The sequence below is a fragment of the Leptidea sinapis genome, chromosome 27 (assembly GCF_905404315.1).
Source record: "Leptidea sinapis chromosome 27, ilLepSina1.1, whole genome shotgun sequence".
NCBI lineage: Eukaryota > Metazoa > Arthropoda > Insecta > Lepidoptera > Pieridae > Leptidea > Leptidea sinapis.
The window spans coordinates 2,774,807-2,799,299 of NC_066291.1; the positions used below are offsets into that span (position 1 = coordinate 2,774,807).

The window sequence follows — 24,493 nt, forward strand, 5'->3', positions numbered from 1 at the left end:
GTATTTATATAATCTTCATCTTCAAACATAAATAGTACAATTTCCCATAAAAGTAGTATTTCGTGTTCTTCATGTTTCATTTTCTTCTTATACATATAGGTTCGCATGGAAGGCCGAAGCCAAGTCTTTTATTGATAATATTCTTGTTACAATGAAGATCAAGCTTAGTCCCTTATTTTTAATAATAAACTTTTATGATATAATACTAAAATATAAATCTCATATACGTTATAAGAAATATATTATACATGAATTATAAGTAATAATGATGAATATTAGTTGAATGTAATAATTATAAGACAATATGAAACTAATTTAAGGTATAACTACAAATATAATATTTACATTTATACATTAAAATTTACATTAAAGTTAAAGTCCAATAATAATTTATGGACGAATATGTTTTAAGTCTGTGTAAGGGATTGTGTCAAAAGCCAAGACGTATTTTCAAATTTCGCCTACCGTTGAAACTATAAATTTGTAAAGCGGCACGAAGCAGTCATAAGTTTTCAATAACTGCTGAAGTGAGCGCGGGATGTCTTCATCATTCTTATAAATATCCAAGAGGCAGTCTATCAATGTAAATCTTTGAAGATTATATTGGGGACAGTCAAAGAAAATGTGATCAAGAGTTTGGATGGATAAATTACAGAATTGACAAGTTGGAGAATCTAAAACACCGATCCTAAATAAATGAGCACCACTACGAGAATGTCCCAGACGTAACCGAGAAATTGTGGTGTAAAATTTTCTGTGTAAGTATTTTTTCTTTTTAACAAACCAGGGAGGAGAGATTTCGTTTTTAATGTCCGCTAACCATTTGCTCTTTGTTTGAACAACTTGTTGTCAATAATTCTTAAAGTCTTGCAAGAATGTACCTTTAAAATGAGACAGTGCATCTGTGTGTGGTATGGGAATGTTCAAAGCAGTATGTATCTGATTACTATTCACAATAGATTTAGCAAGATAATCAGCTTGTTCATTTCCTTCCACGCCTATGTGTGAAGGAGTCCAGAATAAAACAATATCTTTTGTTAGGGATTGATATTTGTCTCTAATATTGTAAATGATGAAATTAGTTGTAACATTACATTTAGGATATTGTAAAGCTTTTAAAACACTCATGCTATCTGTTATAACGATCCAATTATTATATAACTGTTCTCCAATATATTCTAGAGCAGCATATATGGCAGCACATTCTGCTGTGTATATACTAGCTAAGGTATTTAACCTATGACAAAACCCACTCCGCAGTTGTATGTCATAAACTGCCATAGAGACAGCAGTATTACTTTTAGATCCATCAGTATAAAGTTGGTTATAATTTTGCCACTCTGACAGCATACTATATACATCTTCCTTATATTTTAATGATTCATTAATAATTATTTTAATAGGTGTATATTTTAAATTATAAGAATTTAAATAACATGGCCAAAGAATACTAGAAAATAGATTATGATCACTAGAAAAATGTAACAAATCAGAGATGCCTTCTACTTGATAGTAGGAATTATTGTCAGTTCGGTTAATATAGTCCTGTATCTGTAATAGGAGTGGATGATTATTAATAGAAGTTAATTTGAGAAAGAATTTTGTTTGTAGATGTTTGAATCTAAGAGCTAGTGGGGGAATATTGCATTCTACTTGTAATGATATAATAGGAGTAGACCTAAAAGCGCCTGTTATGATCCTTAAGCATTTATTTTGTATTTTTTCTAATTTATTCACTAATGTAATTACTCCACCATAACAAAAGAAGGCATACTCAAAATGGCTATGGACTAATGACTTATATAGTGTTAGCAAGATGCGTGGGTCTGCACCCCAATATGTAACAGCTAATGATTTCAGAATATTGCAGGCCTTTAATGCTCGATTTTCAAATATTTCAACATATTTGTGCCATCTAAAATTACTTAAAAATGTAACTCCTAAAAACTTAATTGAATTATCTATTGAAATTTCCTGAGTACCATAATATATTTTTGCATCTCTTATTCTTATAGAATGCTTTGAAAAATATTACTACTTTGCTTTTGTCAATACTGGCCTCAAGACTAAGATATTGAAAATAAAGCTCCAATTTTTTGAGTGCTACATTAAGATCTAACACAACATTTGATAAATTAAGTCCTGAACTATACACTACTAGATCATCAGCAAATTGGAGGTTAGAAACTCTATTACCCAAAACAATATTTATTTGATTTATGTAGATTATAAAGAGCAATGGACTCAAAATTCCGCCCTGCGATACGCCTCTATATGAATATCGAGGACCTATTAATTGGTTATTGACTCTAACATAAAGTTTACGACCATGCAAGAAATTGAATATCCAACTAACTATTTTTTCAGGGACATTTAAGGATAGAAGAATGGATGATAATCGTTCTAAATCAACATTATTAAATGCTCCTACAACATCCAAGAAAACACCAGCCAATATCTTATTGTCCATCTGGGCACTATGGATGTCAAGACATAAATACCGTATACTCTCACAAGCAGAACGACCACATCGAAATCCAAATTGATTATTAGGTAAGAGGTTGTTACTTTTAATATAAAATATTAATCTCTGTTTTATTAATTGTTCAAAAATTTTACCAACACACGAGCTTAGTGTGATAGGACGATATGAATCAGCTGAACTAGAATCTTTCCCATGCTTTAAAATTGGAATTAGACAGTCTGTTTTCCATTCTTCTGGAATAGTGAAGTTCTTCCATAGGAGATTTAATATTTTTAGAAACTTATTTAAGTTAGAAGAGTTTAGGAGTTTAAACATTTTATAGGAGAGCCAATCCAAACCACATGCAGAGTCCTTTCTTGATGATAGACCAGCTTTTAATTCCTCAATAGTAAAAGGGGCAATCATAAAAGAGTTGGTGCTATTTAAAGGATGATTATTGTGGATAATTGTCAAATTTGGTACTGTATCTGGAATATATTTGTGTAAAAAGTTGGATATCCAATTGTTGCTAGAGAAACAATTATTATTAGAATATAAGTTCTTGAATTTCCTCATTTTTGTCCAAATCTGTTTCATTGGTGTTAACCTATTTATGGCGGAGCAAAAATCTGTCCAGGATTTACGACGTTCAAGTCTTAATATACATTTTTTCTTTGCTTGAGCTTGCTTAAAATGAATGTAGTTTTGGATATTGCAATTTGATTTGAATAACAGATAAGCCTGTTTGCAATCTTCTACCACTTTAGTACATTGCCCATTCCACCAGGGAAGTTGTCGCTTTCTTTTAGGTAGATTAGTAATATTGTTACAGTGGTAGTTGGTTTTAGGTACTGAATTTTCTACCGCTCTAAGAATTATGGAACAGAAATTATTGTAAGACTTCTGTAGATTACAATTATTTATATCAAATTGTTTTAACAAGTCATTTACTAAGTTCTCATATTGGTCCCAATTTACTATTTTCAGATTACTGTGTGGAGGAATGTTGGATGGAATTGAAGAAGATTCAGTTTCCGACACTACCATGGAAAATTTTGTGATTGTAGGCAAGTGATAGCTGCCCAAAGAGTCCTGATGAACTTGCCATTCACAGCACAGGAATAATGAAGATGATACTATTGTTAGATCTAGTCCATTTGGTCTCCAAGAATGAGTACCCACTGTAGTTGGTTGATCATTATTTAAGAGCATTAAGTCATTATCGTCCATTACATCCATGATGTCTCTACCTCTAGAATAGGTTCTATTACAACCCCAATTGGTATGGTGAGCATTAAAATCACCAGCAATTATTAGTAGTTTTGGAATACTATGCAACAGTCTATTAAATTTAGATTTGTCAAAGTTAGGTACACTGTTGCCAGGACTATAAAAGCTAACAATTGAGATGTCTTTTTGTTTGTATTTAATTTTGATTGCTACATTTTGCAAGGAGTTTTAACCAAAACGATGGAGTTATTATGTATATAAACTCTGATATACAAGGATACGTTAATGAGGTAAATATCAAAGAAGCAAATTGTCTGGCTGAAAAAATAGGAAACATGACTATTCTCGGTATATACAGACCATACTGTTTCAGAGAAATCCGGCCCTTTATTGAATCTCTGGATATGGTCCTTACTACAACCAGGTCTCGTAACATCGTCTTAACCGGTGACATAAATATAGACACCCTTAACCTAAGCAACAAAAACACTTCCGATTACCTGGACGTAATAGGGTCCCATGGTCTCCACGCTGCAGTAAATAAACCAACCCATGGAAAAACATGTCTTGACCACTTCATGATCAAACTAGTAGGAAACCCCAAATGCTATGTTTTAAATACAGACATGACAGACCATTTACCACTGCTTCTATCGATCCCAGGTTCCCCCGCACCCCGAATACCCGATCAAGGAGCATATACTAGAACCAAAACCGATTTTGACGGAATCAAGAAATATTTAGTAGAATATGATTGGTCAGACTTTTTATTAATTACTGAAACTAATGAAGCAGCCCAAATACTGACCAATATACTTCAAGAAATTATTCTCAAGTTTACGGATACCACTATACTTTCACGCCGAAAAAGAACCACTTAAACCGTGGATTACCTGTGGTATAATTAAGTGTATTAAAAGACGGGACCATCTTCATTCAGTTGCCAAGAAATTTCCTGAAAGTGCGGAACATAAATTAAAATATATCAGTTATAGAAATATGTGTAAAGAAATAACTAAGAAATTAAAAATAAATTATTATCAAAATAAACTACGGCAACAAAATGGTAACAAAAAAGAAACCTGGGATGTTATAAAAGAAATATGCCAATTAAGCCCGCAAAAAACCTCGGCTGATGAATTATTAAGCTTGGCTTCCAATCCACTGGAATCCCTAGAAGGAGTTAACGATTTCTTCACTAATGTAGGAAGTTCATTGGCTAAGGAAATATTAAATTCCACCAATAAAACCGAAGAACAGTTAATATCCCAACAGGGAACACACGCACATAAAGGGAATTCGATGATGTTAAACCCCACAGATCCAATAGAAATTAAAGGTATTTTGGGGAACCTAAAAATTCGCTGCGCACCTGGCGATGATGGCGTACCTACGAGTATATTGAGAAAGTTCCGGGATATCCTTTGCTATCCTATTGATCATCTTTGTAACCTCAGTATGATGACAGGTACTTTCCCATCATTATTCAAGCAAGCGATAGTTGTTCCAATTTATAAGAGTGGTGATAAGCTGTCCATCTCAAACTACAGGCCCATCTCACTACTAAGAGCCTTGAGTAAGGTATTGGAAAAGGTGGTTAATTCAAGACTAATACGCTATCTTGAACAACATAACCTGATAGCAAGTAACCAATATGGTTTCAGGGCTAAAAAATCTACAGAAGATGCTGTGATCTCCTTTTCCAATACTGTCACCAAGCACGTGGACCAAAGAAACAAATGCCTGGGAGTATTTCTTGACCTCAAGAAAGCGTTTGATACCGTGTCCATACCTCTCCTACTCCGAAAAATGGAAGACCTTGGTATACGAGGAATCGCACTTGACTGGTTTAATAACTACCTATTAGGAAGGACGCAAAAAGTAAAAGTCGCAGAATATTTTAGCAAGAACCTAAATGTGACACACGGCATTCCACAAGGTAGCACGTTGGGACCGACGCTTTTTTTAGTATACGCTAATGAAATTTGCAACATAAGACTAGATAATGCCCAACTTATTGCCTTTGCCGATGACACTGCCATAATATTTCATGGGAGAACGTGGAATGAGACCCGCACAACAGCTGAAATTGGACTTAGCAGGATCACAAAAACATTGGAAAATAATCTACTCACCATAAATGCTCAAAAAACCAAGTACATTTGCTTTAGTATAACGCGAGTCACCCAGCCCCCTTCTAATTTCAAACTTAAGTTACACAAGTTTCCCTGTAACAAATTAGAAGTCACTCCTAATGACTGCTCCTGTGAAGTACTCGGTAAAGAAGTAACCATGAAGTACTTGGGAGTTGTCATCGACGAAAACCTAAAGAGGCATCCCCACATCACAGCACTTGCTAATAGAGTCAGAAGGCTAATCCCCGTATTTAGAAACCTCCGTGACGTTGCTGACACCAAATTGATAATACAGGTTTATAAAGCACTATGTCAATCCCTACTGATCTATTGCATACCTGCATGGGGTGGAGCAGCCTCCTCACACCTTATTGAGGTAGAAAGAGCGCAAAGAGCTATCATAAAGGTGATGCTCGGTAAACCTCGTAGATTCTCTCCTCGTAGATTATCTCTGAACTTCTTACGGTAAGTCAGCTGTATATAGACAGAAGCGTTACACGTTACCATCGGATGCACCGAATTCCACCACTGGACAGTACTCCCCCGACGTCGACCTGTAATACACATTCCCCGAACAAAAAGTTCATTTGCACAGCACCAATATAACTATTTGGGACGATATCTTTTCAAAAATATTAATACAAAACTTAAAATTATGCATTGTAAACCAGGTATAGCATTTGAAAATAAAAAGCTAAACACATACTCACACACACACACACCTACACACTTACACACACATACACACACAAACACACAATACACGCCCTACATTATATATAAAATAGTTTGTGTTCATAATTTGTTGCATAACTTCCATTGTTAGACCTTAAAATACGTTGATGTTTGTTATTTGACATTTTACAATGCACAACTGGGAAGAGACTGACCCCCATGTCACGGGCTGTCCTAGTTTGGGGGTCGAGGGTAATTTTAAGCAAAATTGTATTTTTTTTGCAACAAATAAAGATTTATTATTATTATTATTATTAGTTATCAGAAAATGTTTCTAACTTTTGAAAATAAATGCCATTTCTAACAAAAATTGCTACACCATTGTGATCATTACCTCAATCATTTCTTAGTATTGTATAACCTCTGATAGAAAACTATATATTTGGTTTAAGCCAAGTATCTGATATAAGTGCTATGTGTATGTCCTGCTCATAAAGAAGGTTTTAAAGCTCAAGTCTGTTACTCAACAGACTTTGAGCATTCCACTGTACTATGTTAAGTTTAGGACAGTTGAATGTGACGTTTTATTTTTAATTTCTATGGTATCTTTAATAGCTGAACTAATTGCTAGTGAGCTAATGCTTTGATTCTGTGTTTTATTTAGTGTAATGACTTTGATTATTGATTCTGTGATTAGGTTTATTGCTGCTGGATTGGATAAAATTAAATTAATGATGTCTTGTGTGTTCTCTGTCTTATTGAGTGATGGAAAGTTTGTTGGATGTTTAAAAAAATCTGATAATGGTGTTTTACTTTTATTTTTACTATCCAATATCTTTTTTTGTTTTATAGGGCATTGACCTGATACTGCACCTTTACAGTGCACACATACTGCTTTGTCAATAGGTATAGTACATTCTTTATATGAATGATTTTCAGTGCAGATTGAGCAACGCTGAGCATTCTTACAGAATTTAGCCAAGTGGTCAAACCTAAGGCATCGGAAACACTGCTTAACTGGCGGCACATAAGGTCGCACTGGTAGACACCACATCTTTAAGTGAACGTAATCTGGGAGTGAAGTAGATGACGCAAAGGTAATAATGACTGCCTGTGTAGGTTGTAATATAAAACCACTATCGGATTTGTTTTTTTTCATTATACGCCGAACAGAAATTATTTTTTTTTGTACTTGATAAAGATTTGAAAATTTTTTTGTTGGACATATCAATGGGTACGGAGGAAATCACTCCAGACAATTCAGTGGCACCAGCTGGGATGGACGCCTTAATATTTTGTTCCCTTAAAAATGTCGTGTTGTCTAGGAATGTATTAGCCAAATTGGGTCGTTCAAACACTACTCCTATCTTATATTTGTTGAGTTTCTTAAGATATTTAATGCCTTTAATGAAACGCGATAAGTAGCTACTAAGAGTAAGCATGTCACGACTACCAAGTGGCTGTTCAGTGACACTCTCTATGAAGACTATTAATTCATGACCGGCACCTGCGTCTTCCGGATATCGGCGACAATAGTCGGCCACCCTATATGGCAAATAAAAGTTCTCGTGGTCTTCCAAAACTGTACGCGAATCTGAGTATTCGCTACTTTCAGAGGGGGAATCTAATATAGACTCACCTTTATCTCGTTCCGGCTTGGTTTTTTTCCGCCTTTTCGACATCTCTTAGCACAAACCTAAATCACAAAATTTTTACTTTTATTGTCTTTTACTTATACTAAACAAATTAAATGATAAACGTATACAAATACTTAGATACTTTTCAAAAATATGAGGATGATATAAAATATAATAGAAATATTTAATTTTATAGTTAAAAAGACCGCAATAAGCAATCAAGAGTTCCCGCGCTTTTTTTTTCCAAAACCATTGACAACAGACAAAATAACTTCAGTTTTCAAGTTTCAGATTAGAGTCGTGTAGACGGAGAATAGTATTTCGTGTACAGTTTTTCAATAATCGAAGAGAAAAAGAATTAAAAATTTGAAGCTCTTTCAATTTGCTTGCTCCCAAGTCAATCCATAACAGTGATGATGCCAAAAAATAGGGCAAACAGCGTTGTAGAGCCTATATAATAGTTATATACCATTCCAGTTTCAAATAGCTACAGAATGAGAGAAATTACACTAGAGGAAAAAAAAGAGGAATCCCAGGAGTGTTGCCAGCCTTAAAGGAAGGTGTACACGCTTATTTTGAAGGTACTCATGTAATTTCGTCTCAGAAACACCGCATAAGGAAGCTCATTCCAAAGCTTTGTAGTACGTGGAAGAAAGCTCCTTGAAAACCGCACTGTGGAGGACCGCCATACATCCAGATAGTGGGTATGATATCCTAATTTGTGGCATATCGTGCAAAGGTAGAATTCGGCAGCAGGAATCAGGTGAAACAGCTCTTCAGAACACTCCCCGTGATAAATGCGCTAGAAGACGCACATTGAAAAGACGTCTCTACGCAACGCCAAGTGATCCAGCCGTTCACAGAGCACTGTGTCCCCCACAATTCAAGCTGCTCTGCGTTGTACGCGGTCAAATGGATCAAGGTGATACTGGGGTGCGCCAGACCAGAGAAGACAGCAATAATCCATATGTGGCTGGACCTGCGCTTTGGTCGGCTTGAAGTATTGACGTGCTTTATTTTTGACGCCCAGTTTCTTCGAGGCCGATTTGGCTTTACCCTCCAATTGACCGCGGAATTGGCAATCGCTCGAGATTTCGGGACCTAGAACTCCAATACTAGGCGAGGCTATAAGGGAAGTGGTGTCGAAGAGCGGTGATACAATAAACAGGGTTTCTGTAGTGGTTAACGTGAAACTTGGGTCTTCTGGGGGTAAATTGGGCAAGATTCAATTTACCCCATTCCGCGACCTTCTTAAGAGAGGACTCGATAGAAGACACAAGTTTCTCCCGGCACTGTTCGACGATTTCCCTAGAGAGACCTGCATGGCCTGTGTATTTGGCATCGCCCGTGTTGAAATCTACAAAGCAATCTATGTTGAAGGTGTCCACCATATCACTGATATGCAGAAGAAATAGTGTGAGAGATCGCACACAGCCTTGGGACACTCCAGCGTTCACGGGCTTCGGGTTAGAGCAATAACCGTCGACATCGACCTGTATGCTGCGCCCTGTGAGGAAGCTAGAGGTCCATTTGCATAAGCTCTCGGGAAGCCCAAATGCTGGAAGTTTTGAGAGAAGCAGAGAATTAGGAAATCATCCCCACTATCAGATCTACCGAGACAGAACTACATGACCATTGTATACTCTCCAGATCTAACCTCCAGTACTGTCACCTGAAATATCAGTGATATGCAGAAGAAACCATGTTTGAGATAACACAGCCTTGGGGACTACAGGTATTTATGGCCTCAGTGTCTGACTTGCATGCTGCGCCCGCAGGAAATTTGATGAACCACTTGCGTAAAACTCAGAGGAAGCTCATATTATGATCGAGTTTCGATAGAAGCTCCATGTGACATAAATTCATTTTATGGCCCTCGTTACAACTGCCAACTCTCTAGCTTTCTATAGCGAAAGCCAATGGGCTTTCAGGTAAATGTACCTGTAAGGTATACAAGAAGCCCTACTATATGACAATGATAAACTGAAGTTCCTCTTGATATGCCAATAGCTGGCTGTTCATGATTATCGAGAGCAGAGACTGGCAAGGAGGTTTAGACAATAGGCATGTAATTAGCCAGATCCAAGCCGCAGTATGCATTGGGGTTTGGATGGTCAGGGACTGACTTCACATTAACGGTTTAACGGGCAGCCGAGCTGAACAACTTCTGTCTGAAATGCACCTCAGGCCTAGAACTCGGACACCGCTAACTTACGACTAACGACTTGCGACTAAGAAATAATTTGCAAACCGTGCATATCTATCGAGTTCACATTTCGAGAAATCTTGTTTGACATAGACATACAGAAATTTGACAGATACCATTGGACATTTTTGTTGCATTGTGAAACATCAGTCGTAACTATCACCGTCACCGACACTTCACTCGGAGTATGAAGTGTCAACTTTCAAGTTTCAAATTTCAACTTGGCATTCAGCAAGACGACAGCGGGCAGTAAGAAGTAAGCTAATAGGAAATTGGAAATTTAAAAATTGGGATGTAAATGGGGGCGGGTTCACATTTAACCAGCGATTTCAGTTCATTTATTTCATTATTGTACTGAAATGAGAAGTATTTTGTTTTAAATAGCAGGAGGTTATTGTTTCTCCTTAGAATCTATGTGTTAAAAAGGTAAGTTATGGAAGTCACTGTACTCTTATTGATTTGGATATCAAATTGTTCTTCTAATCTAGAAGCTTATTAACATAACTTTCGTAATGCTCTAGGTTCTCCCAAAATGATTGGGGGATTGTTCGTGTATAATCACAAAGGGGAGGTGTTGATATCAAGAGTCTATAGAGATGATATAGGTCGTAATGCTGTGGATGCGTTCAGAGTCAACGTTATCCACGCTCGTCAGCAAGTACGGTCTCCGGTCACTAATATTGCTCGCACATCATTTTTTCACATCAAGGTGAGATTTTTTCCTGAGACCTGTGTGTTCTTATTTAGGTTAAATAATTATAAATCTCAATTTAATGTTTTTTTCGATTGGAATATTTTTTCGTGCACCTGCTTTACATATTAAATATTATCACTTAAAAAACTAATTTGAAACAGTCAGTAGCTTGCCTCGGTTACTTACATATCATCCATCATATACTACAGCTCAGTTTGTTCCAGCCTAGATTAGTTATTTGTTTTCGAATATAAAAAAAATATAAATTAATATATTGTAATCTAAGTATGTGACACCATAATAGTAAATTTGTTGCATTCTAAGCCATTTATCTAATAGATAAAAATTTTGGTGTGCCACTAGCATAATGTTGACTGACAGATTATTAAACACTAGCTGACCCGGCAAACGTTGTTTTGTCATATACAGTATAATTCACGCGATAGTTTTATAAGTAATAAAATATTGCCTATATTATAGCCTGTACATCATTTTGTTCTATTGTCAATAGTTTTTGCAGCGCATGCAAAAATAGGTTTTCGATTTTACACCTTGTGTTACAAAATAGCAATTTTATTACGGATCCCTAATTTTCAAAAAAAAAAACAACATAGCCTATAGCCTTCCTCGATAAATGGACTACCCAACACTGAAAGAATCATTCAAATCGGACCAGTAGTACCAGCGCGTTCAAACAAACACTGCAGCTTTATAATATTTATTAAACATGGTAAGGGCATAGTAGTTGTAGTGCCCTGTTTTGTCTTACATTACTTTAATAAATAAAATGGTTATGATAAAATATAGTTAATTATTCCCATACCAATATTCAATAAAAAATGCTATTTATATCCCAAAAGGGAAGTAAACTTTCATTTCCTAAAAGAGAAAGAGTAGAAAACTTTAGAAGTATGTAGACCTGTCCAAGAAGTGGTATAGAGAGAAAACATTGTCTGCAACTTGATTGTGTATAGTTCTAATTAAAATCTCCATAGAGATTAAGATTTGTACTCCCTGTGTAAAATTTAATGAACCCTTGACTATTTCTAAAATTTTTACTTTTCCCATCATATTATATTGTAACCTCCACCCTTATGGGCTAGTAACACCCTGCTTATTGACTTCGGGATGACTCCATGTCATCCTAAAATTGTTGTTTTTAGGATGGCATGGATTAAATTGGTCCATAAATACTCATTTTTGTTTTATTGTTCTTATGCACATGAATGTGAACCGCAACCATTATCCGATTCAGATCCAGTGTCATCCACAAGATATATAATAGCGTTAAGGGTAAATGTATACACTTCTATAATAAAGTCCCAGCCACTGTTCAGGCATTATCTATAAATTAATTTAAATGTTTTATAAAAAAATGTCTCTGTCGTAAATCCTATTACTACACAGCTGAATATCTAAATGATCGGACAGCCTGGGACTAGATTGTGATTATTTTATAGCTATAGAAATGACCATACTATATTATACAATTTTATTAAAAAAATTGCAAAACAAGAATGCTGGGAGAGTTTCTTGCGCCGCTTCTTCTCTCTCAGAGCGCCATTTGTTTCTGAAGCGGTAGTAGTATCTAGTATATTAGAAATGACATCAAAAAGAATTCTAAAGGAATAAATTTTGAGAAAATAAATGCCTTTAATGCCTTTTAAGTGTTATATTCATAAGACTTGTGGATATCTACATATAAATGGTTATTTATGCTGTTAAATTATGTTTGTACAGAGAGCTAATATATGGCTGGCAGCGGTCACTAAACAGAATGTAAATGCTGCAATGGTGTTTGAGTTCCTACTGAAGATTATTGATGTTATGCAATCATATTTTGGCAAGATATCTGAGGAAAATATCAAGAATAACTTTGTATTGATCTATGAGCTGCTGGATGGTAAAACATTTTATATTAATACATTTTATTTATTGAAGATTTCTTAGAAAGTGTTTCTTTAATTTCTTAATTTATATCAATATGTTTAATGATATTTACAAACTACAAAATATTTTATTTTAAGCTCTAATATCTGTTTGTATGTTTTTGTACTCAATACCTCAATTAATCCACCGTAACACAACACAACTCATCTGATTCTATTATTGCATTTATTAACTTACTCTCTTATTTTCAGAGATCCTTGACTTTGGATATCCACAAAATTCAGACACTGGGGTTCTGAAGACATTTATAACTCAGCAGGGAATTAAGTCGGCTTCTAAAGAAGAGCAAGCACAAATTACATCACAGGTAACAGGAATACTTAAATCCCTGGTTGAAATGGCCACACTTTTTTGTTAGTGATTGGCATCATGCTTAAGTTCTATTGATTTGATTAGATTGGCTTTGCATCCACAATCAGATCACCGGTTGTGTAGTGGTTTAAATGTAACCTAGAATGGAATTAGTGTTTCTACCATATTTAAAAAAGAAATTTTTTACGTAAACTATATAACATACTTCAATGCAGGTGACTGGACAAATAGGATGGCGCCGTGAAGGGATAAAATATAGACGAAATGAATTATTCCTTGATGTGCTGGAGTATGTCAACTTGCTTATGTCTCCACAAGGTAAATATTAATATTTTTCTGTTTTTTGTGATGAATATGTTATAGCTGATTTCAATCCTTAATTTGAATTTGCTTCATAACATGATTTAAAATTTGGTTACTTATAATTCCTTGGCTTTGATTGTCGATTCGGATATGATTTTGAAATTAATAAGGTTATTGTGTTAGGATATAATATATACCTTTATATATATATATATATATGGGATCATGATTAAAACACATGGTATTATAAAACTTGTTATGATTCAGTAAATAATTTACATTTTTTTTGTACTAGGTCAAGTTTTATCTGCTCATGTTGCTGGAAAGGTTGTTATGAAGTCATATCTATCCGGCATGCCAGAGTGCAAGTTTGGTATCAATGACAAAATTGTTATGGAAGCCAAAGGAAAGGGCAACGGTAAGTATTCACCATAATCCTAACCAATATTATAAATGTGAATGTGAGTTTGTTAGTAAATGTTTCCCGCCTTAAGTACTCAACCGATCATCATAAAATTTTGCATAATGTCATGGATACCGAAAAGGAGAATTTTTGAAGAGTATCAGTGGGAGTGTGATACGACTTTAATGTGAACGAAGTCATGGGATGAAGCTATTCTTAATTTAATCCACCTTTAAACTCACATTTTGCTTAATATTTAAAAATTCTCGTCTTTTTCTTCATCCAATGGTAAGAAGCACAATAATTAAATATGACTTACACACTGATAGTACTTTTTTATATTACGTCATATAGAAAGGTTTCTGGTTTCCTGATGATGAATCAAGATTTTATACTCAGGTATTTTTTATTGTTTTTCAAAATGAAAACTTTTACCCTTGCTGAAGTCATTGTAAAAGCAGTATCAACTTAGAACTGGTTTTCCCTTATGAACATCTTCAATGGATATGTGGATGACATTTGTTGTCTGTTCTGGGCCAATCAGAAGCATTGCCATAGTTAATTTTTGAACCAATGTGAAGTTGTAATTTCTTAGGTATGATACTTGTGTCATCAGTTTTTAAATTTGAAGCATCGAAATATGCGCCCATTGCCTTATGTTATTATGGCGATTCTAGTGAAGAAAAGCCAAGCACTGCTTGCTGCCCATGAAAATAACAAAAAAGTAATTTATCTTAGAGATAAGTGTGTATATGTGGCGGCGACATGGGACGGGTCGTCCCCTTTCCTAAAATATGGTTGAGGGAGGCAATGGCTGGCTCATGCGTCATGCTCGTGAACAGGCGCTGCTTGTGGTGCCGGGATGATCCTGTTGCCGGGGACTCGGTTTCAGATTCTTTAAAGTTATTGTGTATACATATATATGTATGGATATATACATGTTTATTTATTTATAATCGCTTATAAAATGCTCACAGAATACCTTTATTGATTTATGGTGTATGTGGATGATGCAGCTACTGTACTCAATAACTTTTGTATTAATTTACATTTTTTTTTTTGACTTACTCGTGTAACACATTGACTATTTGACATTTGAGTGTGTTTGTTGCATCATTTTACATTTTACAAATTATATTGTAATTGAAATGATCTGTAGATCTTGATATAAAAGAGTGGCAATGAGTTTCTTGCTACTTCTTCTCATTAGCTCAACCCTTTACGAAGTAGCGGTAGATTCAATAAGAAAAATATTTTATTTTTTTGACATTCATAAGTGTCATTTTCGTGACCTACTTGAATAAACTGATTTTGATTTGATTTGATTTGATAAAGAATCACTAATATTCTCACAAATTATAAGTAAGCAAATAGAGATATATTTAATACAATATACTTAAAAATACATATACAGGTGTCCCAAAGTTATGGAACATGAAGGGAAAGTACATTAAATATTGAAGATAGGCTATTTTACTGAAAGAAGACTATGTTATTTTTAAAAGTTAGTACTTATTTAAGGTACTTTCCCTTCATGTCCCATAACTTTGGGACACCCTGTATACAAATAAACATCCATGACTTGGAAAGAAACATTCATATTCATCATATAAATGATTGCACCTACCAGGATTGGAACCCGGGACCTCTAGCTTAGTAGACAGTGTACTAACCACTGTGCTGTAGGGGTCGTCAAAAGTATGTACCTACTGTGCCAATATTAGATTTGGTGAACGAGCTGTTCAGTTTTAAATTGCATTATCATAAAGATGTTTTGGTGCACATTCAAACTTTCTGCCATTCTTTGCCTGTCTTTCTTCTTTGGCTTTATTGCCAAATGTAAATAATTTGTTTTTTCTTATGAATGTTTTAGGTGGTATAAGTGGCAACACAGACAGTGACCCTGGGCGCTCAGGCAAGCCTGTGGTGGTTATTGATGACTGCCAGTTCCACCAGTGTGTGAAGCTGAGCAAGTTTGAGACCGAGCACTCCATATCCTTCATACCACCGGATGGCGAGTTTGAACTCATGAGGTAATAAAACTTGTGAATGGCTTATAATAGACATCTACCTACATAAATCAAAGTCACTTCCCACTGTCTTTATAACTATGCAATGGATTTGATGCGGTTTTTTTTTAATAAGGAAGGTTTATATGTTTAATACATGCATATTTTAGAAGAGAAATGTCATCAATAAACACTTTTGCGCTTACATTGCAAACACTGGCTCTACCCGACAAGATAGATAAAAATATTGTACATCTTAAAAAGGTCTGCAAAAACGTCCGGATGGTATATGTCTACCACTTAGGAAAAACCCACAATAACGAATTTTCTATCATTTTGTATCATTACGTTTATAAAGTATTGCAGTCTACAAAACTCTTTTGTATATTATCATTGTTTTTTATTGAGATATAAATTACGTGGTCACTCGGAAATAATAATTTATTTAATTCTTACTATTAACTTTTGACAAGTACTGCTTTATTAAAACAAAAACTATGTTATACCTAGATAAAATATATATTTTGGATGTGAAGTTCAGTTTCCGAAACATTAAGTTGGTTAGGTAGGCGCTGCAGATAGAGGTCGCTGACTACTTTGACATTACTTCACTGCGTGCGCGATGTTATAAAGCTGCTGTTAATCTTCTCAACTAAAATACTATAACTCTACAAGGCAAACCACCCCAACATTTTCCATTCATTCACTAAAGGTATTGTCAAACATAAATGCGAATCGAACTGAAAGCATGGAAAATGCAAACCGAAAAGTAGGCATAGCAAACCGAAACCGAAGCGTTGCCACTCGTTTCAAACTTTTGTTAAATAAACACAGACTTTTTTTTGACACATAAATTATCTTGCCCCAAACTAGGCAAAACCTGTACTGTGGGTACAAGACAAAGATATATTTAATACGATATTCTTACTTAAACGTACATATAAACATCCATGACTCGGAAACAAACATTCATATTCATCATATAATGATGAGTAGGCAGGGTCACTAACAACTGTGCTTTAGGGGTTGTCATATATAATATCAATATGGCAATATTGATCCACGGGGTCTAACCCAGACCTCAGAACTTCGATGAAGCTGGGATTTATAAATAGAACACGGTAATACTCCAAGCCGGCCATAATCTAGCGCGCACATACATATATATACATTATAAACAGCTATGACTGAGAAACAAACATACATTTTCATCATAAATATAAATCATTGCCGGGATTCGAACCCGGGACCTCTAGCTTAGTAGTCAGGCTCACTAACCATTCGGCTATATGGGTCGTCGCTGGCTTTAGTTTCTCCTGGCGTGACAGGCACTTCGGTTCGCTACGTATTCGGTTTCCTTGGGCTATGTGACAAGCTATGTAACAAACAATATTATACATAACAAAATGAAAACGATTCGCTACGCTTTCGGTTCGCTGTCTGTTTGACAATAGCTTTATTACATTTTCCTGACACTTACCTCTTCAGTGTCATTTTCTTATAATCCTGTGTATATTTCTAGAAATTTTTAGAAATCACTCAAATACAGCAAGAACCAACTTGAACAGCAAGATGACATGATACTTGTGCAGTTTTTGTTTAAATCAACTAGTCCAAGGCACACAGCTCAAATTAGGTCCCTCTCTTAGATCATTTATACTTCTAGATAATTATGACAGCTGTGATTTTGAGCAATTCACGCACACTGACACAATGTGTCATACTAATCGCGAGTGTAAGACGTAGTTTGTCACACACTAAACTAATATGAATAATTTATAAAAGTACCCTCTAAACTTTTATCCATACTGCTTACAGATACCGTACTACAAAAGATATATCACTACCGTTCCGAGTGATCCCTCTAGTCCGTGAAGTGGGTCGCACGAAGATGGAAGTGAAAGTGGTACTGAAGTCCAACTTCAAGCCTTCACTGTTAGGACAGAAGATTGAAGTCAAGATACCAACACCGCTGAACACTAGTGGTGTACAACTCATTTGCTTAAAGGGGAAGGCTAAATATAAGGCCTCAGAGAATGCTATTGTTTGGAAGTAAGTAAATCTCCACTAAATTCCTATATGAAGCGCTCTAATAGCTTTGAAATAAATGTTACATTTGTATGCAACCAAATTACTTTATGTATAGTACATTCAAAATCTTTGAAAAAGCTGTCATATTTCCATGGAACTGTTATCTGCTATTGTAATAATTCATAGTAATATTCATAACATTTTAAATCATAGGAATATTTTTCGTTACGATCTAGATGTCATATTACAGAAAGTTAACTAAACCTAGCTGAGCCAATATTGCGGATCTCCACATAATTGAGACTCTTCCACCTGCGTTTTATATTCCGTGGTTAACATATAATATTGAATATAATATGTATATTGCATAACAGAATCAAACGCATGGCTGGCATGAAGGAGACACAACTCTCCGCTGAGATAGAGTTGCTGGAGACAGACACAAAGAAGAAGTGGACCAGACCTCCCATTTCAATGGGCTTTGAAGTGCCCTTTGCTCCCTCAGGATTCAAGGTACTACATTTAATGTACTTAATTTTATATACTAACATCATTTATACTTCTAGATATTGACAGCTGTGAAAACGTCGAAAAAAATTCAGGTCGAATGTTAACCTCTATTTTGAGCAAACCACGCACATTAACACAAAGTCACAAATCACGAGTGTAACACGTAGCTTGTCATGCACACTAAAGTAATAAACCTGTCCTGTTTTCATCTGTTGTCTAGCAGCAATTATAGGCTCTGTATATATACCTTCTTTTCTGGTTATATGCAATACTTTACAAATTTCATTGTATCACTTAAAATATCACAAAAAATTGTAATAGTATATTATGTAGTGTCTACAAAGGAGATTGCGCAAAAATCTATGGACTGCCGCCTAGAATTGCATCAAATTCAGAGTTTTTTAGATGGTACATAAAAATCCAAAGATTACACCCCCAGTTTCCGTTTTTGAAATCAAACCCCGGGTTTTGATGTTATTTGAAAAATGTAATATAACCCCAAAATCAAAACAATTCGTATGACGTCCAGGTAATCTAAGCTATGTACCTATAAACTTCGAAATGCTTTTCATTAAATTAATTTCATTACATTTCGAAAATAATTAATTAAATCTACCAAATCAAAAACGGCCTAATTACATATTTACTACCTAGGTACCAAGCAGACTTTCGTAATAACAAATAAATTCACCACACTAAACTGTGGAATAGAACACATAAGTTATAAAATCTAATATATAAAATTCTTATGTCGCGGAGTTTGTAGTTAAACTCCTTCGAAACTGCTTGACCGATTCGTGTGAAATTTTGAGTGCATATTGGGTGTCTGAGAATCGGACAACATCTATTTTTCATCCCCTTGAATGTTAAGGGTGGTCCACACCAATCTTTTTTTTTAATTTTTTTGACATTTCTTTGACATTTTTTTTTTGTTTGATTATGTCAGAAAGCAGTTAGAAAGATTAGAGTACACGAATGTTGCGACCGCTAGATTAGTGTACTTTAGTTATTTTCACAGCATCATGACGTACGGTATATTACTATGGGGTCATGCTGCTGACATTGATATAGTGTTTGCACTGCAAAAGAGAGCTGTTCGTGCTATATATCAGCTTGGTTATAGACAGTCTCTCAAAGAAAAATTTAATGAAATAAATATTATGACTGTTTATTGTCAGTACATTTATGAAAATTTAATATATGTTCACAAAAATCGTCACCGTTTTGCTCTTAATAGTGATTTTCATTATTATAACACTAGAAATAAGGGATTGCTTGTAACTAATTCTAGTAGGCTTCATAAGATACATAATAGCTTTAAGGGTAAATGTATACACTTCTACAATAAAGTCCCAGCCACTGTTCAGGCATTATCTATAAATAAATTTAAATGTTTTATAAAAAAATGGCTCTGTCGTAAATCCTATTACTCCACTGCTGAATATCTAAATGATCGGACAGCCTGGGACTAGATTGTGATTATTTTATAGCGACTGTACAATATTGTATATTTTTATTGAAAAGAGCGCATAAAAAAAGAATGCTGGGAGAGTTTCTTGCGCCGCTTCTTCTCTCTCAGAGCGCCATTTGTTTCCGAAGCGGTAGTAGTATCTAGTAGTATAAGAAATGACATCAAAAAGAATTCTAAAGGAATCAATTTTGAGAAAATAAATGCCTTTTATGCCCTTTTATGACCTTTTATGCCTTTTTATGCCTTTTATGCCTTTTAAGCATTAAAAATACATACAACTAATTTTCACCCATCTACGATCAACAGTTACTTTTGTATCGCGATTTTAATATCGGAAATACAACGTTTGCTGGGTCAGCTAGTAATTATATATTTATTTATCAAATAACGAACATTTTTATATGTAACAACATTTATGTACATGAATGAAAACGCATTTATTGGCACAAATATTTTTTTGGGTTACACTATTACACAGGTAGTAAGTATTTCAAGATTTGGAGGTTTTATTGATCGCTTTCACACTCATTTATTATAAATATACAGTCAGTATTACAGAACCACACAAAGTAAATAAAATTAAAATGTCCTATCCTATTCCTAAAGTATACCAGTGGGAGGCTCCTTAGGACAGGATTCCGGTTAGATTATGGATACCACAACGGCGCCTATTTCTGCCGTGAGGCTATTATTGTTGCGGTCTGAAGCGCGCCGTAGCTAGTGAAATACTACTGGGCAAATGAGAAATAACATCTTATGTATCAAGGTGATGAGCGCAAATGAAGTGCCGCTCAAAATTTTTGGGTTTTTCAAGAATCCGTAAAAAAAAGAAATCACAACTTTAAATAAAATATTATTTTACGCTCAATTAACGAAAGAGTCGCACACTTAGTGATGATGTAATCACACTTATTTTTTTTTTTGTTTATAACTTTGTTTCCAGGTGCGTTACTTGAAAGTGTTTGAGCCAAAACTGAACTACTCAGACCATGATGTGATTAAATGGGTCCGCTACATCGGTCGCTCCGGACTCTATGAGACTAGATGCTGAATACTCTATGATTGGACTATTGTAAGTGTTTAACTATATTGTTTTTTTTTTGAATTGGAAAGCAACTGAGGCATATTCAGTTGTCAGTGGTCACCTCTGATCCTTAATATTCACAGCTGTGGTTCAATGTTTAAAGGTGATTTGACTTGACTTACATTCCCGTAACTCATAGCTGGGACTGATCCATAGTCCATCTTCATCCTGTTTTTTTTTTATGGAATAAGAGGACAAACGAGCGTACGGGTCACCTGTTGTTAAGTGATCACCGCCGCCCACAATCTCTTGCAACACCAGAGGAATTACAGGAGCGTTGCCGGCCTTTAAGGTGTACGCGCTTTTTTTGAAGGTACCCATGTCGTATCGTCCCGGAAACACCGCACAAGGAAGCTCATTCCACAGTTTTGTAGTCCGTGGAAGAAAGCTCCTTGTAAACCGCACTGTGGAGGACCGCCACACATCCAGATGGTGGGGATGATATCCTAACTTGTGGCGTGTCGTGCGAAGGTGGAATTTGGCGACAGGAATCAGGTGTTCATCCTAATTGATCCTTAGTTTATTGATTACACTCCCAAGTCTCTGCAATGGCTTTCGCTTCCATTTTTATTTTAGATTGTACTTGTGTTTTCTATAAATATCGAAGTGGTTCACGGCTGGTTGGGCCTTTTATTTATATAATTATGTAGATTAATTAAATATTTAATAATAATTTTTATATTTGTTACAGATCTATGCATCTCGTTGCAAATGTGTACTGCTGGCAACAATATTATATGATAGATATCTATATATTATGTTAGTAATATTATTCTGGAATCTGGAATTTGAATATCGCTATTTATATGTGTTGTCATATAAATTTAGCTTTTAAATACAATAAAATATGAATTATTTGTGAAAATCATGATGCTGTAACTTAACTTACTGCCAGTGATGTCTTAATTAAGTCAAACCCACTGTTTCAACAAAATTAAATATAAGGTCAGCTTTCAGTGTCAATCTTTAAGAAGCCGATCAGAATTTTGTATATTATAGAACAATCAATAGTGTTCTTCGCGGTGAATGATCTCAGCAGTAACAAATTTCTTAGTTTCTTTTCTTTCATTTTCGGTGACCATGTTCATTCACGGAACCCGGAAAAACGGAAACAGAATTTGAATAATATACAGTCGTAATTGGTGAAATTTAAAAGTATACGCTATCAAGCCAAACAATAATAATAGTACATAGAGCAAATCTCATTTTTTTTAAATTAGAGATAATTTGTTACACAAGTGTATTCCAGAAACTTGTTGGCAGTAAATGTTACAAGCAATCTACAGGAAATGTATTTAAACCGACAAAAACAAACAGTTATATATTTTGTATGGTTTCGGCGTGTTTGTCATTTTTAAAATAGTGAATCTCACTTCGTATATTTCTAACATGTACCTATAACTTCATTATCATTATTTTTTTAACGACTTTATAAAGGTGACTTATAAGCGGCTATGTTCATTTGATATTTGTTGTAAGTTTCTATATGTCTCACTCTCTGTGATAGATTAACAGTTCATCTATTCACTATTAGGCGATGGTTGGTAAAAAATGTTAGAGTCGTCCACCACTTAAATGAGGTACGGAGTAAGTGATAGATTCTAGATTGATTCAATCAACCACCTACCATCAAATGTTAGGTACGCAATAATGGTATGGCAATAATTCACCGATTAAAATGGTCATTGAATAAAATCTGCCTGCTATCGAATTCTGCAATTAACGAAGACCATCACTAGTAATTCAATTAAGGAAATCTGCGATCGACTATAACCTGCCATCATATATAAAAAAGCAAATAAAAAAACAGCACAAAGAGAACCACGAACATAAGAAACACTGTATAATACTTCCTCTCTCAATTTCTCCAAAATTAAACGTATTTGCATTCACGGGCTGGTTTCTGCAACGCTGCGTTTACACCCGCGATGTGTAGGACTACTTATTTTGAAGAGGCCCAACTTCTGTTTGAGCTCAGTACGAGTTGGTCAAAATCCCACACAACCTTTTAATTTTTTCGCAGCTGTGTAGGTTATCTCAAGATGTTTTCATTTATCGTAAGATGAATTCGAAAATACTTTGATACGCGGATTGAACCGGCGTCTCACGAATGAGAGCCAACGGTACTAGCTCTTGCGGCATCGGAACTCTTATGAAATATAATTTTATTATAGCCGAATATCGTCAGTACTATTCTAAGGCTTGCATATATATATATATATTATATCTAAGCTATTCTGTGTAAAAAGCGTTAATAAAAGAGTATAATATATTATGTAGGTATTTGATCCACATCATTCCTTTAGATTATATCAGGCTTTTAACATTTTATTTTCATAATTTTTTATATTTTTATTTTTTAGAACTAAAAATAAATGTTTATTCGAAATGGTGTGTTTAAATTTTATTAGATGTTTATTTTTATGGATTTTAGTTAGTTTTTATTAATAAGCCTATTATTATACTGAAAATATGTTAAACTTTAAAAATACATTTTTATTGTTCATCATTCTAAAGTAATAAAATAAATAAATTTAAATAAAATAAATTTATTGTATCACTACATATTTAATATCGCCGTTTGGTATTTCTCTGTAGCGTATTTAATTATGATTGAAACATAGATGGTTTAATAAAACTACAGTTTAGTCGTAAGTGTTCTACAAAATATATTTAAATGAATATTGGTTAGTAGATGTTTGAGATTATGTATCTTGCATGCTGATAGAGAATGCTTCTTTGGTAAAGTTAGTTATATATACAATAAATGTTATAAATTATAATATTTGACTTTTATTTGGTAATTTTCAATTAATAAAATTTGGGTCAAGTGTGTTGATTCATATCTCAATTTGTAGTATTGAAGGATTGGCGAATAGGCTTAGTTCTGCAGCATATGCGGTTAAGAAAATTAGACGGTTAACTGACATAGATACGGCGAGATTAGTATACTTTAGTTATTTTCATAGTATTATGTCCTATGGTATATTGTTATGGGGCAGTGCGGCCGATATTAATACCATCTTTGTGCTGCAGAAGAAGGCTATTCGCGCGATTTATAACCTAGGTCCTAAAGAATCATTAAGAGAAAAATTTAAAGAAATAAACATTTTGACTGTTGCTTCTCAATATATTTTTGATAATGTTTTGTATGTTCATAAGCACATTGAGGAATTCTCTAGAAACTGTGACATTCATATTTTTCATATTCAAATTCAAATATTTTTATTCAAAATAGGATGTGAAATCACTTATTAAAAGTCAAAAAAACTACCACCCATTCCAAAGTGAATGCCTCAGGCCTGAGAAGAATGGGCGCAACAAACTCAGCGGGCTTTTTTTTTTTCATCAAAAATATGTTTTACAATTAAAGAAACAT

The 24,493-nt window shown here is 34.6% G+C and overlaps 1 protein-coding gene and 1 long non-coding RNA gene across 3 annotated transcripts; both read left to right on the forward strand.

Annotated features, from left to right (window-relative positions):
* Window positions 1–363: 363 nt before the first annotated feature.
* On the forward strand, window positions 364–4,560 carry LOC126972894 (uncharacterized). 2 transcript variants are annotated; one of them, XR_007731202.1, is made up of 4 exons: window positions 364–758; window positions 2,368–2,553; window positions 3,452–3,984; window positions 4,068–4,560. It is a non-coding gene; the product is annotated as an uncharacterized LOC126972894 (long non-coding RNA). The 2 variants fall into 2 exon arrangements; XR_007731201.1 differs by lacking the exon at window positions 364–758 and having other exon boundaries at window positions 2,005–2,553.
* Window positions 4,561–10,566: 6,006 nt separating this feature from the next.
* LOC126972812 (AP-2 complex subunit mu) lies at window positions 10,567–23,897 on the forward strand. Its single transcript, XM_050819882.1, has 11 exons — window positions 10,567–10,773; window positions 10,869–11,056; window positions 12,782–12,944; window positions 13,183–13,298; window positions 13,519–13,621; window positions 13,902–14,024; window positions 15,883–16,042; window positions 17,837–18,070; window positions 18,424–18,562; window positions 20,974–21,102; window positions 21,806–23,897. The coding sequence occupies exons 2-10, from the start codon at window positions 10,880–10,882 to the stop codon at window positions 21,079–21,081; spliced, it is 1,323 nt and encodes a 440-aa protein (XP_050675839.1). The 5' UTR covers window positions 10,567–10,773; window positions 10,869–10,879; the 3' UTR covers window positions 21,082–21,102; window positions 21,806–23,897.
* The last annotated feature ends 596 nt before the right edge of the window (window positions 23,898–24,493 follow it).

Coding starts and splice junctions, on each gene's coding strand:
- LOC126972812 (XM_050819882.1), top strand. CDS start 10,880: ATGATTGGGGGATTGTTCGTGTATAATCACAAAGGGGAGGTGTTGATA. Junction 13,299..13,518: donor AAGCACAAATTACATCACAG/GTAACAGGAATA, acceptor ACTTCAATGCAG/GTGACTGGACAAATAGGATG. Junction 14,025..15,882: donor AGCCAAAGGAAAGGGCAACG/GTAAGTATTCAC, acceptor TGAATGTTTTAG/GTGGTATAAGTGGCAACACA.